The sequence below is a fragment of the Muscardinus avellanarius genome, assembly GCF_963383645.1.
Source record: "Muscardinus avellanarius genome assembly, chromosome: 3".
NCBI classification, from domain to species: Eukaryota; Metazoa; Chordata; class Mammalia; order Rodentia; family Gliridae; genus Muscardinus; species Muscardinus avellanarius.
In genome coordinates, this window is record NC_137788.1 from 148,831,245 (window position 1) to 148,856,152 (window position 24,908).

The 24,908-nt window shown below is 47.3% G+C and overlaps 2 protein-coding genes across 2 annotated transcripts; one reads left to right on the forward strand and one right to left on the reverse strand.

The window, feature by feature from the left end:
* Window positions 1-1,713: 1,713 nt before the first annotated feature.
* MRPS11 (mitochondrial ribosomal protein S11) lies at window positions 1,714-11,191 on the reverse strand (the record flags this gene model as incomplete). The annotated part of the gene is made up of 6 exons (XM_080693472.1): window positions 11,068-11,191; window positions 10,827-10,937; window positions 5,568-5,666; window positions 4,360-4,489; window positions 2,507-2,572; window positions 1,714-1,821 (listed from the first exon to the last, which is right to left on the reverse strand). Exons 1-6 carry the CDS (start codon window positions 11,130-11,132, stop codon window positions 1,714-1,716), a joined length of 579 nt encoding a protein of 192 aa, XP_080549598.1. The 5' UTR covers window positions 11,133-11,191.
* Window positions 11,192-11,454: 263 nt separating this feature from the next.
* Window positions 11,455-17,413, forward strand: MRPL46 (mitochondrial ribosomal protein L46; the record flags this gene model as incomplete). Its single annotated transcript, XM_080693348.1, has 4 exons — window positions 11,455-11,700; window positions 13,937-14,126; window positions 14,960-15,133; window positions 17,163-17,413. Exons 1-4 carry the CDS (start codon window positions 11,473-11,475, stop codon window positions 17,411-17,413), a joined length of 843 nt encoding a protein of 280 aa, XP_080549474.1. The 5' UTR covers window positions 11,455-11,472.
* Between the last annotated feature and the right edge of the window lie 7,495 nt (window positions 17,414-24,908).

Consider the following 24,908-nt stretch of genomic DNA (forward strand, 5'->3'; position numbering starts at 1 on the left):
TAGCAGTTTGAAAATGTTTCCTTGCACATCGCATATATGTACAGTCCTGGTTTTGCAGAGCTGGGCACTGAGCCCAGGGCTTGGTGGACGCTAGGCAAGCACTCCACCAAGCTACGCCCGCAGCCCTGTATGTAGTTTAATGGTAAAATGGTGTCACTCGTTCCAGCTCTGGCTCTAACACAAGGAGCCTCTGGTCTGTCTGGTTTTAGCCACTGGCCTCAAGATAGCCTTCACAGGGCCTGCTGTGAACATGGAGTAGGGACACATTTCTTTCTAACTTCTCTGGGTGCCTGGCCTTCCCGTTTCTCTCTGCCTAATGCTGCACCACTTGGCTGTTTGAGGGGACACCTGTAGCTTTCACTATACTGAGTACAGGAAGATCCCGGAGCACTGCTGGTTGGGCACCAAAGTCTACTCCACAACGCCTTCGGTGCTGGCCAGTAGGATGTGCACTCCCCGGCCACCTCCCTCTGGCCTACAGGAAGCATATCACTCAGCACCTCCTTCCCTCTGGCAAGAAGGAAGTGCCTTCTCGGCCACTTCCCCTCGGGTCCCAGCACCTTTCCCCCGGTCAGTGGGAAGTTTGCTCTAGTACCTCCTCTTTCTCCAGCTGGCAGAAGTCACTGTTTGCAATCCCCAGTCCCTTCCCCATTGGCCACCAGGAAGTACACTCGAGCACTTTTCCTCTTGGCCCACAGGAAACGTTTCCCCACCCACTTCCTTCCTGGCTCAGCCTGCAGCCTTGCCGGGGAGCATGGTGCTTTGTGCCTATCAGAGGTGCTTTCTGGCTTCTGATGCTGCCTTGGCCTTCTCTGTGTACAGAAGAGGGCCTCTCTCCTCTTGTGTGCAGGGGCCTTGGCTTAGGCTTTGTGCTGCATGGAGCGATCCCTGTCCCAGCTGAGGAGCAGTGGGTCCTGCCCGGGGTCCTGAGCTACACCCGCCCATCAGCACTGAGGGTCTCATGCCATCTTATTGTCTACACTTCTACTGCCACCTACCCTAGTTTCTAGAGTCTTCTTTTGTATGGACATCTACCACCCACTGTTTTTTTACATTTTATTTATTTGAAACAGGGTTTCACTAAGTTGCGTAGGGCCTAAGTGGCTGAGGCTGGCCACGAATCTGTGATCCTCTTGTTTCAGCCTCCCAGGTACTGGAATTACAAGAGTCGTTCCCCCCCCCCCCCAGCTTTCGACATACTTACTCCCTGTTGGGTAGTGGGACTTCCCGGCTTCCTGGAGTGTACAAAAGATGGCTGCCACTTTAGTGTGGGGAATCTCTGACACCGTTAAGACTAACTTTAAGCATGTCCATTCTCTGTGAAGTCCTCGATTAGAAACCAAAGATAGACAGCTAAAAGCTCTCATTTTGGGCCCAGTTACCAGTCATTAGCAAGAGGGTCTCACTCAATTCACAATCTTTTTTAGAATTAAGGGTCACTATTTTTAACTCTGAGAGTAAAAACTCACAATTGCTACATATGGTACAGACAGCCTTTTATTTTTGCAGAGCAGAGTCTGGAGCCTGGGCCTCGGCTGTTCCTCGGTGCCCAGTCTGAGGCACGGCCTCACTCATGGGACACGTCCATCTCTGTTCAGAGGTGCCACAAAGCCAAAGTTCCCTGCAGAAGGAGATAGAGTCTCCAGCAAGCCCTCCTCTGGAGATGGCTCGTGGTCCTCATGTGAGGCAGGTTCCCGAGCTGGCTTCTTCCGCTTACAGCCTTCGTGCCTTCCTGGGGCGGCAGCCGTTGTGTGGGATGGGGGTGTTGTCTGTGATTGAGATCACCTCTAGGCCCCCCATTGTTAGTCCCTTGATGGCAGACTGGAAGCAGAAACAGAGAATGGTGTGTTCCCAGAAAGGATGATTCTGTCTCCAGAGAGGGCTCAGAAAGAGGGGTGGGTGTGGTAGGGATGAGAGGCGAGGGGGGAAGCTTGCTGGGCCTGAGGCCTCCAGTCCCAGTCTCATTCCACTTCCACAAACTCCTGCACAAAGCCCTCAGCCAAGTTCTCAACCCTCTCTACCTCTCAAAGCACACCTGCTTTCAACCTGAGGACAGGGTCCTTGCAGACCTCAGCACACCCTAGGCAGCTGCTGCTGTGGCTTTCTATAAGCAGTTTCCTCTCACTGAGAGAAGCACACACGCATGCACGCACACAGGCACGCACGCACGCTGGGGTTGGATCCCACTCAGCACCTGTGCACATGCATCACCACTGTCCTCTCTAGTCTAGTCTGTACTGAGGGAGCTGTTTATGGTGAACCCCACAGACTCCCTTCCCTGCCCAGGACCCGGCACCCGCAGTCACTCAAGAAGGGTCTGATGAATTAAACTAAGTGATCCAGCTTTGCTGGTAGGGGTTCAGTAGAGTTTAGGAACAGCAGGAAGACATTTAAAACCATTTTATGGGAATCGACTGAACGGGACTTTTCTACTCTCTCCAGACTTGCATCCCAAGCCCCAATTTCTCACTGAGGAAAGCACACACATTGTACATAAGTTACTCACCCAGCGCCCTGGCCCCAGGCCTTTCACCACGATTCGGACGTGGGTCACACCCTTCCCTGTAGCTTTCTGGAGAGAAGTAGTAAGTGGTTAGTGCCTCAGATCACAGCAGCCCAGTCCTGCTACTGCCTGGTACCCAGAGAAGGAAGCAGGGAGGCACAAGACAGAGGAGAGGAGGACGCCAAGCAGAGAGGCCACAGTGAGAACGGAGGCCAGTGGAGGCCCAGACCCTCCAATCAAGGAACCAGAGACTATCATCTTTTACCTCGGGACAGCACTGCCACCTAATGGAGACTCCTAAATATTGTTCAGGTTTTTTTTTCAGGTAGGTAAATGCAGACTTTCTGACCATGAGTTACCTACCACCCTGGACTTAAAAGCTGAGCCTAAATATCCACTCAAACAGTTACTTAGGTCAGGCGTGGTGGCACATACCCCCAGAAACAGCGAGATGGTGTGCCCAAATAAAAAATAAATTTGGAAGAGGAGGAGGAAGAGGAGAGAAGGAAATGTTATTTAGGGTTGGGGATGTAGCTCAGCAGTAGAGCCCTTGACCAGCTGTGAGGCTTGGGGTTGGATCTTCAGCATTGAAATAAGGAAGGAAGAAAAGAAGGAAGGAGTTAATTAAAATCGTTAATGTTAAATTTTTCTTTCTTGATTGTGAAGGCAGCTCATTCTAGAAACTCATAGCTTACCACTCAGAAGCCACTGTTAATAATGACATTTTTTTTTCTCCTTCAGTACTGGGGATTGAACCCAGGTATATACTATCTCCAGGCTACACTCCCAGCCCCATTTTTTATCCCTTGCTTTGAAACAGGGTCTCACTGAATTGCAAGGGCCTCTCACAAAGTAGCTGAGGCTGACAGAACTCAGATCCTCCTCTCTCAGCCTCCCAAATGCTGTGATTACAAGTGTGCTCCACTGCGCCTGGCGACATATTTGTTTTAATTGTATATAATCTATCCATTGTTGGGCATTTATAGCATTTGATTTCTGCTGATAGTTAACATGTAGCAACCAGTATTTTGAAGCCCAGCTGTGTTTGAAGGCCAAGGCTTTCCCTTCAAGAGGCACTTCTGGCTGGACCGAGCACTGGCATCTCTAAGGCCACAGTTGCAGCAGAAAGCAGGCAGGCTTTGGTCCCAGGCCAACCTGGGTTCAGATCACAGAGCTAAACTGCCGCGTGGCTCTGAGGTCACACCTGCTCTGATTCTCAACTGGTCTAGCAAAGGTTGTGAATGCCGAGGATCTTCCTAAGCTTCACGATGACAAACGTAACATGTCTGGAGCAGAGAGCTGCTCAGGGCACACACCAGTATCAGGGCACTGACAAGGGGCTTCCTGAAGGTCTCCAGCATTCACACTGGAGCTGGTGTTGCGTGAGATCCTCACTGTACCACACGCCCCCCAATACACTACTGTCAACCCCTACCACAGTCAGCTGGGGCTTTGGTTCTTTTTCTTCTTTTTCTTTTTTCTTTTGGTGATACTGGGGTTCCTGGAAACCCTTCTACCTCCGGGCTACACTCCCAGACCTATTTTTATATATTTTTTTAATTTGGAAACAGGCGGGATCCTCCTGTCTCCGCCTCCCAAGCTCAGGGATTACAAGTGTGCACCACCAACTTACTAAGTAAGTTAGTAAGAGCATCCTGGCTCTTACTCCTAAAACAAACCAAGTGTCTTGCCTCTAATGAACCCAAGAGAGAAAACAAGAGAACGTGTCACACAGACATCCTCAGGCCACTTCTGGGTCAGAGCATCTGACCAGGGTTGCAAGTGCCCCATTATTTTTGATGGCAGTGGCCAGCCAGGCGGAGAGGAGCCCGCCATGGGGCCCAGAGCGCACTCACCATGGCGGCAGCTATGCCTGCAGTCTGGGCCGCGATGCCCGTGCCCTTCTTGGCATTCCGGAAGCCCTCGGTGCCACAGGAGGCCCGTGCCAGGGGCTGGTTGGCAGCAGAGACCACCTGGATCTGTGTGCTGGGAAAAGCAGACAGGAACATGGTGTAAGTGTTGTTCAGGGGATGAGAGGAAGGCCCTGTGCCCCGAGGAGACCCAGGAGAAAGAGGACGGCATTCACTTGCTTCCACTTTGGGCTGATCAGACCAGTGCTTCCTGAACTCCTGGGGACAGCGCCTGCAGGGGTCAGAATCTGCCCAGGCTCGGGCCGGCTGCTTGTTGGTCCAACTCCAGCACAGCCACCTCCCCCCCCACCCAGGCCAAGGCTTCTTGAGTTTTCTAAACTGAACGGAAGCATAAGATAATACTTGTCTCTGAGACAGACTAACAGTGATGTGTAAAAAAGGCCAAAGACACTTAAAAAAAAAGCACATTGCTAACCTTGTCCTCATTATGTAGAGAGAGGGGAAAAGCCCAGTTGCTCTCAAAGTTTATCCACTGAATGCTGAAAGAATCTTCCAGCATTTCACCTGAGCCACATGCTCTGGTCTGTGACAGCAAACAGTCCCCTGCACTGTCCTCAGACCCCGTTTCCAGGTGGGGCCTGCCTGCAAGCTGTCACTGTGCCAGCAAACCCCACAGCCAGCACGGGCTGCGAGTCCCCTGCGCCTGCCCGCCGCACAACAACACTAGGCTCAGCGCTCGCCCTCAGCCCCGCGAGGCAGAGGGCACTGCGCGCAGCGGCCCAAGGCCATGCACTAAAGGGACAGCACTTACTTGAGGTTTATATTCTGATTAGTTTAGTAACAGATCATGTATTTACAGATGGCCTCCCTTTCTTGTAGTTCATCCACCTATTCCCAGTACTCAGCAGCACTTAACACAGTTCTTCCAGCGACCCTTGAGCAGGACCAGGAGATAGTATTCTCAAGGAAGGCAGACAAATCTTATAAATATATAAGATATACTCAATCTAGTTGACATTTTCAAGAAGCTTAGATAAACTTTATAAAGACAGAGGTGTTTTCCCCAACAGGAGGGAGCGGCCCAGGGACCCTGCCTTTACCACCACTGTGCGTCACCTGGCACTCTGACCTCCCGGGGAAGGCTGAAGCAGGAGGGACCCACCGCGACCTGCTGGGCGCCCCTTCCTACTTACTTGTTGTAGGACGCTTTAATGTGGGCAATTGGGATCTCCTCAAATTTCTTTCCTGCCCACCTCAGAGGGCTCTCCTGTCCTGGAACTGGAGGGTAAATGCTGCAATTAAAAAAAGTTTTATTAAAAACTATTTTTAAATGAAAGCCATATCACATGGCTTAAAAAAAGTACAGATGAGCCCAGAATGAAATGAGAAGCCACCCTGGGCTCCTATCCTGTTCCAGAGGCAGCCGCCCCACCCTCCTCTCATTTTCTCTGGTGCCTGTGAACACTGCTTACAGAGCTTGTTGCTGTTGCTGGGGATGGAACTGGGGCCTCCCTAGCCAAGCGCACTACCTCTGAGCTCCTTGCCCAGACCCTCCCTGCAGGTATTTCTTGATTTGCTGACTTCAAACTTATCTGGTGAGTTTCCATTACGAGAAGAGAGTTTGATTCATATTGTCCACCTGTCCTTTTCTCTACTAGAATAATCTTATCGCTATTTTCAAATCCTTTATGCAGTTTAAAAATACAGGCAAACTTCCATTTTTTAATTTCATCAACCACAGACAATATCATGTTTCTATAAAAAGAAACAAAATAATTTTAATATTCCTATTAGAATCCACTCTATCCTTGAATAGATGCTAGTAACACTCTCCTGTAGGCCCAAGAGCAAATGTCTTTACCCTATGCTGGCCAAGAGGCTTGTCTGTTTTTCCTTTGGTAGCGGGGCTTGAACCCAGGCCCTGCGCACATTAGGCAAGCGCTTTACCACTGTGCTACACGCCTGGGTTGTGCCAAGCTGCCTGGCTGGCTTCAAACTTGTGGTCCTTAGCCTCCCAAGGGGTTGGGATCACAGGTCTGTGCCACTGTGCCTGCTTGGCCAAGAGATTTCTGTCACAACTATTAACTGCCACTCTATCACATAAATAGCCACAGACAACAGCAGTAAGTTAGTAAGTGTGGATGTTCCAATAAAACTTTATAAAGCAGCTGGCCTAGTTAGCAAACCCCTATTCCAGATCCAAGTGAACATGAGTCCTTCAGGAGGAATCCACTTTCAAATTCCTCAGGTGGATAAGAGGTGGACTCGGCTAGGAACACTGGCCTCACATTGTGTTGAGTTCAAGGCTTTCCGTCCCAGTCCAGTGCATTTTCTGGCTTCTCCTGGGTAAGTACTCTCGTTTCCAGACAGAGAAGATCCGGTACAGAGTGGAGCATCGGGCAAGCAATGTGACCTTGGGGATCTGCCTCAGTTCAGAGCTGTGCTTTTTACAATCTTGATGCACATGTCTGCCATCAGTACTGCGGCTGGGAGAAAGCCTGCTGCTCCCCTCTGCCTGCATGCTCACGTCAGACTCGTGCCTGGGCCCCACAGAGCCACGTTGCTCTTCCAAACACATCAACCCCTCGATACAAAACACAGTACCGCCAGCCCTGCTCACCTCCCAGCCTGCCTCTTTTCTAGGAATAGTTTCATGAACAAAGCAACAGTATGTTGGTACTCAAAGGTTACAAGTGCATCTTATCCTGAGGCCTGGTCTTAGATGATTTAGAAGCTCAGCAGGTTGCTGGCTTATCAGATTACATGCTGAGACAGAAAATGAATGAGTCTTGTAGATGACATTGATGCTTACAAGATGATCATTTCCTCACTGCTAATTTCCCCTACCGACTAGCCAACAAACACAAGTCTACTAAAGCCTGATTGTGACCAAGCACAAGTCTACTAAAGTCTGAGTATGACCGGTATATGCTTTTTATAGGTTGCAAGGTTTTGGAACTGGCTGGATTCAGTGCCTGAGCCATTCAACCGAAGGCATGGACAAAATTAGGCCATTCAACCTCCCAGGTTCAATGTATAGCTTCTTGATTTTTCTTTTTCCTCTTCTTTTTTAGGCAGCAGTGGGATGGAACCAGGGCCTCACACATGCTGGGCAGTACTCTATCACTGAGCTACACTCCAGTCCTCTTAGGTTTGATGGATAAATGAACATATGACTCACCCAGCAAGCCCCTAAAAAGGAAAGACAAAGCTTTATAGCTGTAGCTGCCCACCTCTTTCTACCCATCCTCACACCAGGGAAACACAGAGAGGCAATCCCATTTTCTAACTGCTGCCAGAGAAGATTTTGTAAAATGCAAATTAAATGCAAAAATATGCAGAGACATAGCTCCCAGCTCATGTCCCTCAATACTAATCTTGTAATCGTTGGTGAATTTGGTCAGGTATTTCCAACTTCTCAGCTTCTGTTTCTAAACCTTGTTTCCTTGGTGGTCATGTGCTCTCTGTCGAACTTTGGGTACTTATTCCTGCGGTCACACCTGGCTCCTGTCACCACCACCGACAACATGGTGACAACTCTGACTTCCAGCTGCACATTTCCTGCCTGCCACCTTCAACACACCTGCTCACTGCCCTGCTCTTCCCACTCCAGGAGCCCTTCCAACCTACAAGGACCAACAACCCAACAATCCCACCAGCAGCTACCCCTCCCACTCCTCACGTCCTCCCTTCTCTTCTCACCTAGACTGAACCCCATGCCAATCCTGACGGGTTACTGTCTTGCAGATGTTCTCAAGTCTCTGTCCCCCAGGGTTACATTGTACTCTCTTGACAAATCCCCAATCCGGTTTAAATCCATCTCTCCAGCCACTCTGAGCCTGTGCAAACACACAGCAATGCGGACTGGTTGCTCTCTATGTTAGGGCTTCTTGACCTCAGCACTACTGATGCGTCGGGCAAGGCGATTCTTTGTTGTGGGAGGCTGTCCTGTAAATTGTGGGGTGCTCAGCAGCATCCCTGGCCTCTAACTGCTAGACACTGTCCCCCAAGTTGTGACAATCAAAGATGTCTTCAGAAAATTGCTAGAACTCCTCAGGAAAATTGATCTCCATTGAGAACTACGGCTCTACTTTAATGACTTCGTGCATCAAGTGGGCCTTCTGCACTGCCTGGCAATCACCCCAATTCAATGATATCCTATTCTCTGGATGACTCTTCTATACCTTCTTTTGTCTCATCAAATCTCCAACCCCTTCCAACTTCCTCAAGGCCAGCTGATGACCTCTGTATAGAGAAATAGCAGCAATAAGATTTTCTTCTGGCTCCCTCTGCCAAACATCTGTGCCCACAGCCTCTGCCGCCTCTCCTGTAATGATGAGCCACCTGTGTATCAGCCCCTCAAGGACGCTGCTCCCACAACGTTCCCATGTCGATATCATCTTTTTTACCCCCTCCCTCTAGTGCATTATTCCTGGCAGCAAAACATACCAAACCAAAACAACAAAATCCCCAAACTCTTGAACCCAAAGTTCCCTTGAGCTGCTCTAAAACTCTACCAGAAATGTAAAGTCACCAATTAACTCCACATTTAAAAATCCAATAAGAAATGCTATCATCTGCATACTGACTTATACTATCTCTCTGGAGGCTCCTTGTCTCTTTTGTTGGTTCTTCCCAATCCCCCAAGTCTCTAAGTCTGCACTGTATCTCCACTTAGATTATCGGGCACCTCAAATTTAACCAGCCAAATCTAAACCCTTGCAGTCTCCCATATTAATAAACATCAATGCCGTCTTTCCAGTGGTTTAGGTCCCGCATTTTGGAGTCTTTCTTCATTCCTCTCTTTTCTCTCACACTTTATATGAATAAATCCAGTTGGCTGTATCTTCAAAATACATCAGACTGACTACTTATACCACCCCTACAACTGTTGTCTAATCCAAACCTCCATTATTTCTTGTTGGATCATCTCAATAGTCTTCTAACTCCTTAGAAGACTTTTTTCCAGCTCCCATCCTTCCTTCTTATGGTTTAGTAGCCAAAGAGACTCCCTCCAAAATGGAGGCAAAAGCATGTCAACTATCTACTCAACTCTCGGGTATCTTCCCATCTCAGAGTGAAAGTGGGAGTCCTGGAGATGGCCTACAAGCCCTACAGAAACTGACTGTGCATCCTTGCTGGAACCCCTGCCTCTGTGATAGTAGCATGGTTTACTTGTTTTCTATTTACTGTCTCCTATCTACCAAAATTTAAGTTCTATGGGGTTTTTCATCTGTTGGGTCAGGGATACAGCCCCAAAACTCCAAATAGTGCCTGCGAGGTTAAGTACAAGCAATGGCAACAACAGAATCTTGGTTTCAGTCCCTTCAGCAGCTCCTTACTGCCTGTAATGGGCAGAGAATAAAAACTCTAGGGTAACAGACAAGACGATCACCATGCCAGGCATGGTACTACATAACTGTTAACACCAGCTACTCAGGGGGCTGAGGCAGAAGGAACACAAGTTTGAGGTCAGCCTGGGCAACCTAGCAAGAGCCTGTCTCAAAAGGCTTGGGGATGTGTCTCAGTGGTAGGATACTTGCTTAGCATGAGTAAGCCCTGGGTTCAATCCCCAATAGTACCTCCGCCCCCAGAAAGACCTTTAACATTCTGATTCCTCTTCTCTTGCTAGCCTTATCTGTCATCACACACACTGGATGCACCATGTTCTTTACATGCCTTTACAAGAAATCACCTTTGCCTACAACGATCCTTTCATCTTGTCCAGCTAAAATCCCACTCAATTCGCTTTTGAGCATCACACTATCTTCTCCACAGTCCTGCCTGATTATCTCAGGAGTGAGGCACTTACTCTTTCATATTTCCAACCAGTTCTTACCTCCATTACATTACTGGTGTAGATTATGGTGTGGATGTTTGCAAGCTTACCTCCGTGAGAGACCCTGAACCACTCCAGAGGAGGAAAGATCTTTTCCATTTCCAGCACCTAGCAATGCACTGAACGCGAGGTTAAGTAGAGGTATTCGCAGTCTACACAGAGGCAGTGGCACCGGTGGGAAGCCGGATGTCAGCTCCTAGGGCTGAGCATAACAACTCACCCTGGACCTTCCACCGATTGCAAGAAGTGCAGGACACTGTCCCATCGTGTAGCAACCCACTCTCCCCATTGTGTCTGAGGTAGAGAAGGCTGCTAGTTTGATATAAAATCCATCTCATAAAGATTAAAAAAGCTAGTATATATTATACCCATTTGCCATTCATTCATTCAAACAACGAATGTCCACTAGGAGCTACTTGGTGTCAGAACACGTCTCCTTTGGTGTTCGGAAACGACCTCTTTAAGCCTCACCTCCACTTTTAGACGAGAAAGCTCAGGCTCAGGGACTGATTTGCCAGAGCTCCCACAGATGTAGTGGCAGTCTGGTTCTGAGAGGCGCGGGACGGGCAAATAGTGAGCACTCTTCGGAGAGCCGGACCTAAGCGGTTCTCACCTGAAGCTGCTGCGGCTCGGAGCCGCCTCCTCGACTTCTTGCTGTGCCGCCGCGTCCTGCAGCTCCTGGGTGCCCGTGTGGATTGTCCGGGTTGGGGCCCTGGCTAGAAGCCTGCAGGGAAGGAAAGCTCAGTAAGGCAGGACCAGACCTCACGGTCAAAGGGGTCGATGGGGGTACACGCGACACGGGCAGGAAGGCAGTCCCGAGGGTGGCCGTGGGCTCCGGGGGCAACCATCCTTACTCGGTCACGTAGGGCCCAGTCCATGCCCGCAGGATCCGAAGCCCCGCGTTCCTTACAACTTGCATGACTTGATTTGGCCCCAATCAGCTCCAGTGGCCGCGTCTGGCGTAGCCGGAGTGCCGCCAGCACCAAGCGCACTCATGGGGGGAGGTAAGAAAGGAAAGTCATTTAATTACTATTTATACAGTTTATAAAGAATCTTTATTCCAATATAACTGCTCTATAAATTATACCTTATGGACTTACCTATACTCCCTCCTTTTAGTGTTCTAGAGTGAGAACCTCAATCACCCCTCCGTGTAGGAATGGTTCGCCCCATCTGGCCGCCCCGCAGTGCCTTATGGGAACACGGGATTGGCTAAAGTCCTCGCTGCGCGCCCCGGTGCAGTGTGGGAGGGTAGAAAGATGGCGGCGCCCGCAAGGCGAGCTCTCCTAGGGGTCACCAGGGGCTGGCGGCGGTTCGAAAGGTTATGGGCGGGTAGCCTAGGTTCTCGCAGCCTGGCTCTTGAAGCCGCACCTTCAAACAGCGGGTCTCCATGGCGCTTGTTGGGCGCGTTGTGTCTGCAGCGGCCACCGCTCATCTCCAAGCCGCTGACCCCCTTGCAGGAAGAGATGGCTGCGCTGCTACAGCAGGTAGGAGTGAAAGGCGGGCTTCGGGGTTGACGTGGGGAACGCATCAGCGGTCGTGGCTTGATCTTGACTCCTGTACTAACTCGACTGTTTAACCTTGTGTAAGTTCTTAGAAGAATGACACGAGGGATTGAACCCAGGAGGGATTATACTCCCAAGCTACCATCTCCATCCCTATTTTGTCTTTGTTTTGAAACAGGGTTTCACTAGGTTGAGAGTCTCACTTGCTTAGGCTGTCCTCAAACCTGCGCTCTTCCTGGCTCAGCCTCGGAAGTACTGGGAATATAGGCTCGCGCCACCACACCTGGCAGGTAATTTCATTTTTTTTTTTTTTTGTGGTGCTAGGGATTGAATTCAAGGGCATTCTACCTCCGACCTTCACCTCAGTCCGATTTTTTACTTTTTATTTTTGAAACAGGGTCTCACTGAGTTGCAAAGGACCTAAGTAGCCGAGCCTGTCTGCGAACCGCGATCCTCCTGTCTTAGCTCCCAAATGCTGGGATTACAAGCATGCACCACCACGTCCCGCTAAGTAATCTCATTTCTTTGAACGTTAGTATACCTATCGATGACATGGAACTCACCTTATAGAGTTGGGTTGGTGTATAGTAGGCATTTAACAAATTGTTCATTTTCATTGGCCTTTGTCAGCATGTTGGACAGTTCTTTGGAGAATCCTCTTACAAGCTCACAGACTCGACGATAGAAAGTCTTTGTGATGTGATGAGTGTTAAGAAGGAAATACAGAACCGGGGTGTGGTGGTGCAGGGCTGTAATCCTAGTACTTGGGGGGGGGGCTGAGGCCAGTCTCAGCAACTCAGTGAGGTCCTAGTCAACTTAGCAAGACCCTGTTTCAAAATAAAAAACACTGCTGGGGCGTGGTGGCACACTCTTGTAAACCCAGCTACTTAGTGAAGCCCTCCACAACTCAGTGAGACCTGGTTTCAAAATAAAGGATAAAAAATAGGGCAGAGGCTGTAACTCGGAGGTCGAATGCCCCTGGGTTTCATCCCCAGACCCGCAAAACAAAACAAAACAAAAACCACTGGAGGTCTAGCTTGGAGGTAGAATGCCTTTGGTTTCAATCCCAGTACCAAAAAAAAAAAAAAAAAAAAAAAGGAAATATGGGAAGCAGTGGGCACATCTGTAAATCCACCCTGATAAAATCTGTTCTATTTTTTGTGGTACTGGGGGTGGAACCCAGAGGCTTTCTACTTCCGGGCTATACTCCCAGCCCTATTTTATGTTTTATTTGGAAACAGGGTCTCACTAAGTTGCTGAGAGCCTCACTAAGTAGCTGAGGCTGGCTTCGAACCTGCACAATCCTCCTGTCTCAGCCTTCCAGCGCCGGGATTACAAGCGTGCGCTACCATGCCCAGCAAATGTGTTCTGTTTTGCCTCACAGGTTTATTTCCTTAAAGGCCAAGTGAAGAAATATGGGCAAAAACTGAGTGTAGTGGCTGTGGGGGTGTTAAGTCCCTACAGATAGTGATTGAAGGAGGTTCCAGTTCCTTAGAATCTGAAATGCTTTTGTCTTAGGCCACTTAGAGCTTTAAACTTCTCTTCTATGCTTTTGTCTCGATTTTTTCATGTACTCATGCACTTGACAATTGTTATTCACTCTAGGGATGTTCATATTGCATATGGTGTAACAGTTTGTTAAGTTGTAGAGATGCAGTGGTGGAAAATAGGCATAGTCCTGATTCTCAGAACTTCAGTCTAGTGGAGCAAGAGGGGGGCAGTCAATAACCAAATAATCACCTCATTGCAGACTCTTGTGTTGTGAAGGAAAACACAATACTCTTAAGTGTTTCACAGGGGCATCTAATTTTATGGGAGGTATCAAGGAATATTTCTCCAAGAAAGATACTTAAATTGAGATCAGCCAGAGTAGTGGAAATCCAGAAGAAACAAGGAAGAAGGAACATCTGTAAAGTCCCTGAGGCAGGGAAGTCTTTGGTGAATACCGTGTTGGTTAAACACTGACATGACTGATGTGTGGGGAGTAGGCAGGCAATGCCTGTCTGTCCCAGTCTTTTGTCCTTTCTAGCAGTCTTGACCCCAGTCACATTCTGACATTTTGGTAAATGTAACATATGCTTAAAGTGCATGTGTCTCTGTTTTTTCTGTCTATAGTGTTTTGATCTTATGTCAGGTTATATATTATAAATCTTGGGATCTGTCAAAGGTGCTATAGCTTTGTTTTATTCTTTTCCTTTTGTCCTTTTAATATTTTCAGATAGAGATAGAGAAGAGCCTCTATTCAGACCATGAGCTTCGTGCTCTAGATGAAGCCCAGCGGCTGGCAAAGAAGAAAGCTGATCTCTATGATGAAGAACAGGATGAAAAGGATATATTGCTTGTGCAAGATTTGGAAGATATGTGGGAACAGGCGTTTCTACAATTCAAACCTGGAGCTCGCATAACAGGTGTGTGGTCTTTACGCTAAATAAAGGAAGGTTAAGAGAGATGTCCTGGTTCCCAAATAAAGGACAGTTGCTTAGCCTCTGCTTGTGTTTTAGCTAAAAGATAATTTCAAATAACAAAATTAATTTTAGGAAAATAATTTTTTCCTCTTATTCCTCACATCTACCTTAATACATATTTTTTAATGACCTTAGCTGCTTTTGAGTGGGGGCTAAGGGTGTTGGGGTAAGTCTTCTCTCTCTCAAACTTTGTGAATATTTTCTGAATTTAACTTCTACTGTGTGTTAGAGAATGAGATAAATTAAGCCATTTACCTCTAGCTTCTCTGTGTGTGTGTGTGTGTGTGTGTGTGTGTGTGTGTGTGTGTGTGTGTGTGTTCTCTTTTTTTTTTCCCCTTGGGATTAAGATTCCTCTTAAAGATAAGGATTCTTCTGTCCTTGTGTCATAAATGAAGTCTGAAGAACAGACAAAGCATCGGGGGACTATGAGGTCACTAAGGGGGACTATGAGGTCACTAATAGTGTTAAATCCAGTGAAACAGTCGTGTTTGGATTATGGGCGTTGTTTTCTTTCCAAAGTATGTTTTGCTCTTCAGAGAATTTCAGCTCTTAGTTTCCTCTTGTTACTTGGAAGTTGAAACTTTCAAGTTTCCTCAAGAATGAAAGACTGTTCAAAAGAGATCAGAGTTAGAGAGGTGGTCAGGGTTGTAATTTGGCTGTAAGTTCCTTAAGGGCAAGGATTGTCCAACTCTTAAAGGAGGACTCTAAAACTCAAAACTCCTTGGTTCTGGCAGATGATAATCTTCTTGCCTCTGCGGGCTCTTTTTTCTTCATAGAAGCTGATAAGAAAAATGACCAAACCTCATTGCAACGAAAGCTAGACAGGAACCTCATCCTGTTAGTCAGAGAGAAGCTTGGAGATGAGGATGTTTGGATGCTGCCCCAGGCAGAGTGGCGGCCAGGGGAGACCCTCCGCGGGACAGCCGAGCGAACCCTGGCCTCACTGTCAGGTGAGTTCTCTGCTTTCCTCTACTTTACACAAAATCCATTTCAGATTCAGCCAAGGGATTTATAGGCTGACTTTACGAATGGGTTTAAGACTAGAGAGGTGGGAAGGTTAATGGATACCGAATTTTATAATTTCAACCAGAAAAATGCAGGTAATACGGTAATACTTTTTCTTAGAAGAGGTAAGACATATCTTTGTCCTCTTGAGATTTTTTTTTTTTTTTTTTTTTTTTTTTTTTGTGGTACTGGGGATGGAACCCTTCTACCTCCGGGCTATACTCCCAGACTTATTTTATATTTTATTTGGAAACAGGGTCTCTTAAGCCAGCGTGGCTGGTTGGCTTCAAACCTGTGCGATCCTCCTGTCTCTGCCTCCCAAGTGCCCGGATTACAAGCATGTGCCACCACTCCTGGCCTCCTGAGATTTAAATACATTCAGAATTGACATTTCTTTCTTTTTTCTATTTTTTTTTTTTTTTTGGTACTGGAGTTTGAACCAGAGGCTTTCTACTTCTGAGTTCCACCCTTAGCCCTATTGTATTTTTTATTTTGAAGTAGGGTCTCTCTGAGTTCCTGAGGGACCTGACCTAGTTGCTGAGGCTGGCCTTCATCCTGTGATTCTTCCGTTTCAGCCTCCCAAGTACTGGGATCACAGATGCGCACTGCCATGCTAGCCCAAACTGATGTTCCTACTGTGCTTTCTGGCTGCTGCTTTTCTTGTCAGCCCCCACGCTCCGTTCCCTCACCTGGAAACTCAGGGCCTCACCATGCTGCTCGGTCTGACCTTGAACACATGTCCTGTAGTGTCGGACTCTTGAGTACATGGGTTTATAAGCATTAGCTTTGTACCCAGCTCTCTTAAGTGCTCCTTCATACCTTAAGATATCCTTTGTTAAATGTGTTGAAAATATTTTTCTGAGATTATCATTTTGTCTTCAACATTTTGTGCTTCGTGTTTTTCCTTGCAGAAAGATTTGATTTTTTACGTGGATAAATATAATTTTTCTTGAATTTTATGTCTTAATTTAAAAGGCCTTACCTTTTCAATAATGATACAGAAAATATCGTGCACTTTTTCCAGTTCTCTTTATGATTTTTTAGATGAAAAACATAAAAATATGAAATAATTCAGAAAACATTAATTGCACATGAAACCACCACCCAGAATAAACAAATCGTTTATGAAAACCTGAAATTTCTGTTAAATAATTGATCTGAGATATCAGTTATTTGTTTAATTTTGTTTTTTTAAGTTTTATTTACTTATTTTTTAAATTTTTTGGTGGTACTGAGAATTGAACCCAGAGGCATTCTACCTCTGAGCTACACTCCTAGATCAATTTTATTTCTTATTTGGAAACAGGGTCTTGATAGGCTGACGAGTCTCACTACTTGGTGAGGCTGTCCTCGAACCTGTGAGCCTCCTTGTCTCAGCCTGCCAAGTACTGGGATTACAGGCATACACCACCAGGCCCGGCTATTTTTTTTTTTTTTCCTTTTTCTATTTAGTTAGCTAGTTCTCCAGATGCCACTTAGTAATAAGTGCATCGTTTCCCCATACTTTGGGATACTAGCTTAGTGCTATTAACCCTAGCTATAGATTGGCGCAGTCTTTTAACTTTACTTATGACATTGTCACCCTCTGGCATCTTTGGTCGGTTTTGTGCTTTGCACATGACAATCCATTTAAAAATGGGTGGACTTGGCAGCACAGATCCAGGTGTCCAGCCCGTCATCAGTGGATGGTGAGCGGCTGAATGTCGAAGCCAGCTGCTGCGGCTCACAGACAGCGTCACCTTCGCTGTGCCGCAGACTCCAGTCAGGAAGCCGTGTCCTGCGCAGGGAATGGCCCGGTGAGCCTGGCTGCTGCGGGTCAGGAGCGCTGGAGTGCGGGAGGAGGGGCTTCTCTTGGAAGTGGCCACCATCCTCACTCCTGCGGACGGCTTTCACAGAGACCTCTGTGATCTGGGGCAGCAGAATAAACGGGTGGGTGGATCCTTATCTTCCAATTCTGTTTTTTTCTTCCCTTAGAAAACAACATGGAAGCCAAGTTTCTAGGAAATGCACCTTGTGGCCACTACAAGTACAAGTTCCCCAAGGCAGTGCGGACAGAGGGTAGCCTTGGGGCCAAGGTCTTCTTCTTCAAAGCGCTGCTGCTAAATGGAGACTTTTCCCAGGCTGTGAAGAAGGGCCGCCACCTGTGGGTCAGCAAGGAGGAGCTGGGCGACTATTTGAAACCAAAGTACTTGACCCAGGTTAGGAGGTTTCTTTTGGACCTCTGATGAACCAAGATGCCTGTGGACGATGCTCAGACCAGTTGGGGTTTGGGACCTCAAGGACATTCTTGTGGTTGTTCCACGTCTACAGGGAATATCAGGCATGAACTAAATCTGAGAATTAAACGAGTGTCATGTTGTTGGTCTCAGCCCATGTGAGGACGACTGTCTCCTCCCAGTGAGGAGAGACCGTCTCTTAGAGTGCTGTATAGTGATTTACCTGGACCCAGTAAAAAAGAATAGAAGGAAATCAGTTAACTGAAAACCCTGAATTCTGTGATAGCTAGGCTCATGAAAAAAACCTAGTTCTGTAGAGTTTCTCAGCCATTTTCTGTTTTGGCTTTTCTTTCCTTTCCATTTGATACAGAGGTGTTTCAATCTAGCCTAGGAAATAATGGCTGGCCTTGCCCTCACTCCCTCCCTCTCGTGCCCAGGAGCACTGTATCACTGAGTTGTTTTGAGATGGACTCTCCTTAAGTTGCCCAGGCTGGCCTTGAACTTGTGATCCTGCCCTAGCCTCCTACTAGCTGCAATTACAGGCATGCACCACTGTGCCTGGCCCTTTTTTTCCTTAAAAAAATTCACTTTATAATTAAAAACGAATCGTGTCTTGGCTTGCTTTGAACCAGTCATGGTGGAATGAGTTCCTTCAGCCTACCTCCATTCTACCAGTGGAGGAATATGGCATGGCTGCGTGGTGCTGCGTATCCCTGTTGGTGCTGGAGGAGAATGCTGACCTCTTGCCCTTGGGTTGGGGCTTTTGACTGAGTCTGCTGCTTGGGTCACCACTGGTCCCAGAGCCTGGCACATAAAGGCACAGGTAAACATTTGCTACATGAGTGCTTAGAACTCAGATGTGTGTGTCTGCCCAGAGTGGATCCAGTAGTCAGGCCTTGGTCCTGGGTCCCACCAAACTTCTGGTTTCCTCTCAGACAGCCTCCTGGGTTAGCAGACTGGCCTGTGTGGCGTGAGCTTGTGGAATGGGATTTCTTTTTCTCCGCCAGATGTAACCTCCTGTTCATACACAAATCAGGGAAATGGCTTTCTGTAATCAGAGTGAGTGCCTGGCTCTGATAGCCCTCTCTTTCACCTCTACCTCCTCATGTGCTCTTATCATTACTGAGGGGAGATGGCCCAGGTGAGACTTGCTCACTAGGAGCAGGAGTGATGCCTTAGAGTGAGCCTGGACACAGCTGCAGGACCAAGGTGCACTCTGCATTCTGGAGTGCATTGTGTATGTGAATTTTACTTCCTGTTCTCACAGTATTGGGCACCTCTAACCTCAAGGCAGGAATCACCAGGGTGAGAGGTGGTTATTTTGTTTAATTTACTTTTGATCCTGGGAATTGAACTGGGGGGGGGCATTCTATCTTTGGGGTATACCCCTAGCCTTTTTAATTTTTATTTTGAAACAGGGTCTTGCTAAGTTGCTAAGGCTGGCTTCAAATCTTCAATCTTCAGGTTTTAGCCTCCCAAGTACTGGGATTACAGGCATGTGCCACCATGCCCAGAGAAGGGTGATTATTTTCATAACCACAAGGTGGTTTGCTGTTGATGTTTCTTTTTTTTTTTTTTTTTTTTTTGGTGGTACTGGGGTTCCTGGAAACCCTTCTACCTCCGGGCTATACTCCTAGACCTATTTTTATACTTTTTTATTTGGAAACAGGGTCTCTTAAACCAGTGCGGCTGGCTTCGAACCTGTGAGATCCTCCTGTCTCCGCCTCCCAAGCGCAGAGATTACAAGTGTTCCCCCCCCCCCCCCGCCCCCCAAGTGATGTTTCTTTTCCCATGCTGGGGATCTAGCCCAGGGCCTCATGCATCTTAGACAAGTGCTCACCACCAAGCTAGGCTCCAGGCTACATTGTTTCTTTATTTGGAAATGGCATATATGCAATTGGTAAATAGAGAAATGGTGTCCTGATAACCTAAAATTTTGTTCTTTCCTGAGAGATTTCTCCCAGAATGTTAATATTTTGAAGTCAATATCTTAAGAGAGAGCTGAAAATTTCATAGATGCACCCTCCTTTTTTTGTAAATAGAGACTGGTCTTTAGCTTCACAAATCCCCAGTAACACTCCCACCATGTTCAGCTCTCTGGGGAAACTGAGTGGAAATGAGGAAGCTGTGAAGACACCTGCTATGCTTTGTTTTAAAAATCAAAGAAGGCCCCAAGCTGGACCACGTTTTTAATTTTGATAGAAGTCATCTCTACTAGGGACTACCTGTCAAAGGACCTACGCCTTGGAGAAGGGCATGTGCCTAGGATTTAAGAATGCTTGGGGACACAATGGTAGGAGGTGTTTTTTATAATTGGTGCATTGTAGTCATACATCTTAATGGGGTGCGAGGTGGCAGAGGCATAGATACCCACATGGTGGGGGGGTTTACTGCCTTAGTGTCTCATGGAGTTCAGTTCTCTGAATTGTTAGTGCCCTGGTTGCAGAATTCCATAGGTTTCAAGGGGTCTTCCCCAAACCCCTTTTCTGTTATTTTTGAAGTGTAATATTGCAGAATGCACTCAGTCTTGTAGGAGAAACTGAGCTGAGTGCCAGCTTGAACCCTCCACTCTTGCCAAAAGTGACACAAATTGTTTCTAATGTGTCCTTTGGGGGAAGGTGGCCAGGGAAAAAATGAGAGGTGATGTTCTCTGTGGGGTGGGAACTCAAGCGAATATCGGGGGAGGAGGAGGAGAATGATATATGTGTGGTGTGGGGATTAGGAGTTGCAATTTGAAGTGTGCAGCCTACGAGGTTGTGTGTGTGTGTGTGTGTGTGTGTGTGTGTGCGCGCGCACGTGCGTGCGCATGTGTATCACAACACAGACCACCCAGCTCACCAGAAGGATCCTCCAGAGGTCCAGGCTTGGCCTTCCACTCGTTCCTTTCTTAAATGATTTCCAGTCACTCCTGGTTCACACCTTTGCCGGTACAGTGGAGAAAACACTCTGTACTTAAAACCTTCCTGGTACCTTATCCCCAGGGTGAAGCCCTGCTGGGCCTTTTCTGCACCTCACCTGTGTTTCTACACACATCATGGGGCCTTATACCTAACTGACTTTATTGTGTAAGTTAATCAGCTTCTGTCCCCGGGAGAACCAGACTTGGAGTCAAGGCTTTTTTTGTGTTTGTTTTTTTTGTTCTGAAGATTGAAACTAGGGGCATTCTACCTCCGAGCTACACCCCCAGCTCTATTTTTTATTCTTTATTTTGAAACAGGGTCTCACTAAGTTGCTGAGAGCCTTACTAAGTAGCTGAGGCTGGCTGCAAACCTGTGATCCTCCTGTCTCAGCCTCCCAAGCACAGGGATTACAAGCGTTTGCCAACATGCCCAGCGAGTCAAGACTTTAAAAACTGGGGTTTAAATTTTTTTTTATGACCTTAGGCAAGTTTTGGCAGCTTTCACTATTAATGTCAATGAAGTGACTCCTGTGACCAGGAACAGTGTGAGAACCCTTACCTACAGTGTGCTCCTTTACTTAAAACAGCACGGCAGACATCTTTGTCCCGGTTTTATTGATGAACATACACTCAAGTTGGTCAGCTTGCTTAGGGTTACTCTCTAGCACTTCGTGGGGCCAGGATACACATTCAGATCTTTGAACACAGCTAGTTCTTAATCTGTCTTAACTTCACCATTCTCCTCTGCAAAATGAAGATGCTGCTGCTTCTCAGGTACTGTGAAAATTGATCTGAAAGTACTTAGCACCGTGCAAGGCTTGTTAGAAACACAGTACGTGTTTCCCTCCCAACATGCTTATGCTCCCAAATTCTGTCTCTGAATTCAGCTGTATCTGCTGTAGTTTTTACAGTTCCCATTCTCACTTTTTCTAGGCTATGCATTATTTGGAAAGGGTCTTGAGTAATTTGGACATTAATGGGTTGCATCAGCCAATCTTAAAACAGGTATGTGGCAGGTCAGCCCCATAACTGTATCCAGTTGCTCGGGCATGTTAGTTCTGTCCCAGTCTTGGCCAGGAAACCCAGAGCCACGGTTAGGCACAGGCTTATGGGGCACTAAAAACAAAACAGACCTGCTGACCCATTCTATTACCCCAGCAGGGGAAATAGGAGCAATGCTGAGAGGTCAGAAACCCAATTACTAAGAGCTCACACATCGCTGAGCTGCAAGCACACAGGAAGATAAGGCCTGTTTGCCTGGAATCCTGGAGCTTCAGTCCCACCCTTCTCAGCTTTATTTCCTTGAAGCCTGGATTATACCCAGTCACTTTAGACTGTCAGTCACCTTTCGCCTGCCTTGGAATTTCAGTGTTCAAGACAAGGAGTGTGGGCGAGGGAAGAACTGCCCCTTTCTCCTTCCAGGAGAGGCAGGGCGCCTAGGTGTGGCTACAAGGCACAGGTAGGGTTCCAAACAGAAGTGCTGTTGATGGGTGGGACTGGTAGGTTTCTTGAGAATCTGATGAGGATGGCAGAGGGCACAATACTAGTGTAGAGTGAGGAACGGGACGCTTGTATGCGCATGCGTTTGTACACACACACTCTGCAGGTTCTGTTTGCAGGTTATAAAGTACACACACACCAGTGATCACTGGAATAGTGGATATCTGGATCCCAAGTAACTGGTGAGTGGCTGAAGAAGGGGCTGGGTGTGGGGAGAGACCCCCAAGCTTGGCCCAGTAAGGGGACAAACCTGTCCTGATATGGTCAGATGAGGATCCCTGAGACTAGGGGCCTTTGAAGGCAACAGGCTGATAGGTGAAGTTGAGAACACATTGGGCATGGGAGTTTGGGGGAGACACCTCCAGATCATGAGTCCTTGGGTAGACCTAAGAAACCAGAGGAGGGTGGCAGAGCGGGGCTTCATGATTGACAGGTGGGACCATACCTATGAGCACCACAAGGTGGCAGAGTTTGCCTGAGCACACACAGGGGCCTGCTGTGGGAACCTCCCACTGTACCAGCCTTAGCTGCTGCCGCTGAAACGCCTGGGTCTCAGTAGCATTCTCTTCCCTGCCCTCTGGGGTTAAAGGGCAGCTGGAAGTTGGCAGGCAACCAGCCAGGACAGACTTGGGCGGGGGTGTCCCCCTCTGGGAGTGCTCCAGGTGCGAGCTGTCTCCTCCAGAGGGGAGAGGCCCGGGCTCCCACACCATGCATCTCACTCTAGGCCTGTTTGTTCACCTTACCTGCCCTGCTCAATTCTATGTCAGCCCTGTGTGTCAGTTGTCTACGTGAGCAGAGAGCTCAGGGTGGTGAGGAGACTACATAAAGGTCACAGAGCCAGTATGAGGTGGAGCCAGGATTGGAACCCGGAGCTGTGTGATTGTGACATCATCTGTGTCTCCCCTGCTGCCTGGACACTGACCTTTGTTTCTTAGAACTCCTGAACCAGTCACCAAGGGACAACCTAATGCAAGTGAGGGGTTATTCTGGAAATGCCTGATCAGGGGCGACCTTTGAGACTGAAGAGGATTTGTAATTTGTAACAAAGGATGAAGCTTTGATAGTTGAATGTCTTGAACGTGGAGAAGAGAATGCCCAGAGTCGTGTCTTCGAGCGTGTATGTTGCTTACAGGGGGTGTCAATCTTTTCATCTGAGTCAGAGGAAGGAATCTGGGATACATCCGTAGGAATTTGGAGAAGTTACACATGGAAGAATTTCTTGACACATTACAATGAATTCTTGAAACATTACAGTTACTCTTCAACAACAAATACTTGTGGAGGAGGTTGTCTTACTGCCAAGCATGGGGGGTAAAATGATAAAAATGCTCCCGGCCACTGTCCTCCTGGTGTTTAACGTTGAGCTGAGGGCAAGAAACACCATCCACAAGCAAAGGGGAATGCCTGCAGTGCACCCTGCCCTCGGTCTATGAGGCCTCCCGGAAGATCATGGCTGAGATGAGGTCCTAAACTGAGACCTGAAGAACTGAGGTGGGAGCCCAGGGAGCACAGGCAAGAAATGTGTACAAAGCCTGTAGAGGCCTGAACCAAGTTCTCTGGGGCTGGAGGGCAGTGGGTGTGGGTTTATCTTAGAGTCAGGTTCTCAACTGTCCAAGACAGCCCAAGAGTAGCTTTGTCTACAGGTGAGAGAATGATTTTCTTGATCACTTGTGTGGGCTCACGTCTTAGGTGGGAATTGGATTCTAAGTCACAAATTGAGTGTTGTCAAAGTTACCATGGAAATATCCCTTTGAAAGATATCACAATGAGGCCTGGGTTGGGTGTCCTGAAGAACCCAATATGGCCAGTGTTTTCTCTAGTGATGGAACCAAACATGGTTTATTTGATTGAGCCCAGGATTAACCAGCTGGCTTGTGTGGAGGAGCCAGGATGTCTAAACTACTAAGATTCCTGTACCTGTCGCCATAATCAACTGCAGATCTATGCCTCCCACCTCTAGAAAGGCCTCAATCAGGGCTCTGGGAGAATATGAAGAGTCAGAATCATACTGATTATCATGAGATGTTCACAAAGAGATATTTGGGATTCAAGATGGAGTCACCTTAGTCACCTCAGGCTTCCTACAGACCAAGAGCCTGTGGAAGAGAACAGTAGGTAAAAATACTATGAAATGCTGTTTATATATGAATCTTGATATATTTGTTTCTTATCTAATAATATATATTGCTTATGTTTTCAAAAAGTTAAAAGAAAATTAAAATCTCTTTAGAGCCAGGTGTGGTGGCACACGCTTGTAATCCCCACGCTTGGGAGGCTGAGCCAGGAGGATTGCACAGGTTCGAAGCCAGCCTCAGCTACTTAGTGAGGCTCTCAGCAACTTAGTGAGACTCTGTTTCCAAATAAGGTATAAAAAAGTAAGTCTGGGAGTATACACCAGAGGTAGAAAAGCCTCTGGGTTCCATCCCCAATACCACATAAAATAAAATAAAATTTCTTTAGAGATGCTGGACATGGTGGTGCATGCTTGTAATCCCAGTTCTTGGGAGGCTGAGACAGGAAAATTGCAGCTTTGAGCCAGCCTTAGCTATTTAGGCCCTTAGCAACTTAGACTGTTACCAAACAAAATATGAAATAGGTCTGAGAGTGTAACCTGGAGGTAGAAGGCCTCTGGGTTCTTTCCTCAGTGACACACACACACACACACACACACACACACACACACACACACTTTAGAGATAAAGAATGGACAGAAATACTCTTAAATTTTAAGAAAATACTGTTTATGGTATTATTTATCTCGCTTTAAAAGAATCTCATTCTAATAGTTTGGTATTATTTATCTCGCTTTAAAAGAATTTCATTCTAAGTTTGACATCACAAAAGTCAAATGTAGCTGGACATGGTGGTACACACATATAATCCCAATACTTGGGAGGCTGAGATGGAGGATCATGAGTTTGAGGACAGCCTCAGTGAGTAGTGAGATTCATCAACCTAGTGAGATCTTGTTTTAAAATTAAAAAGGATGGGGATTTAGCTTGGAGGTAGAACGCCCCTGAGTTCAATCCTCCATACCCCCCACCCCGACATCAATATCAAGTCAGATGTGACTATGATGGAATTCTGCAGATTCTGCAATATTCC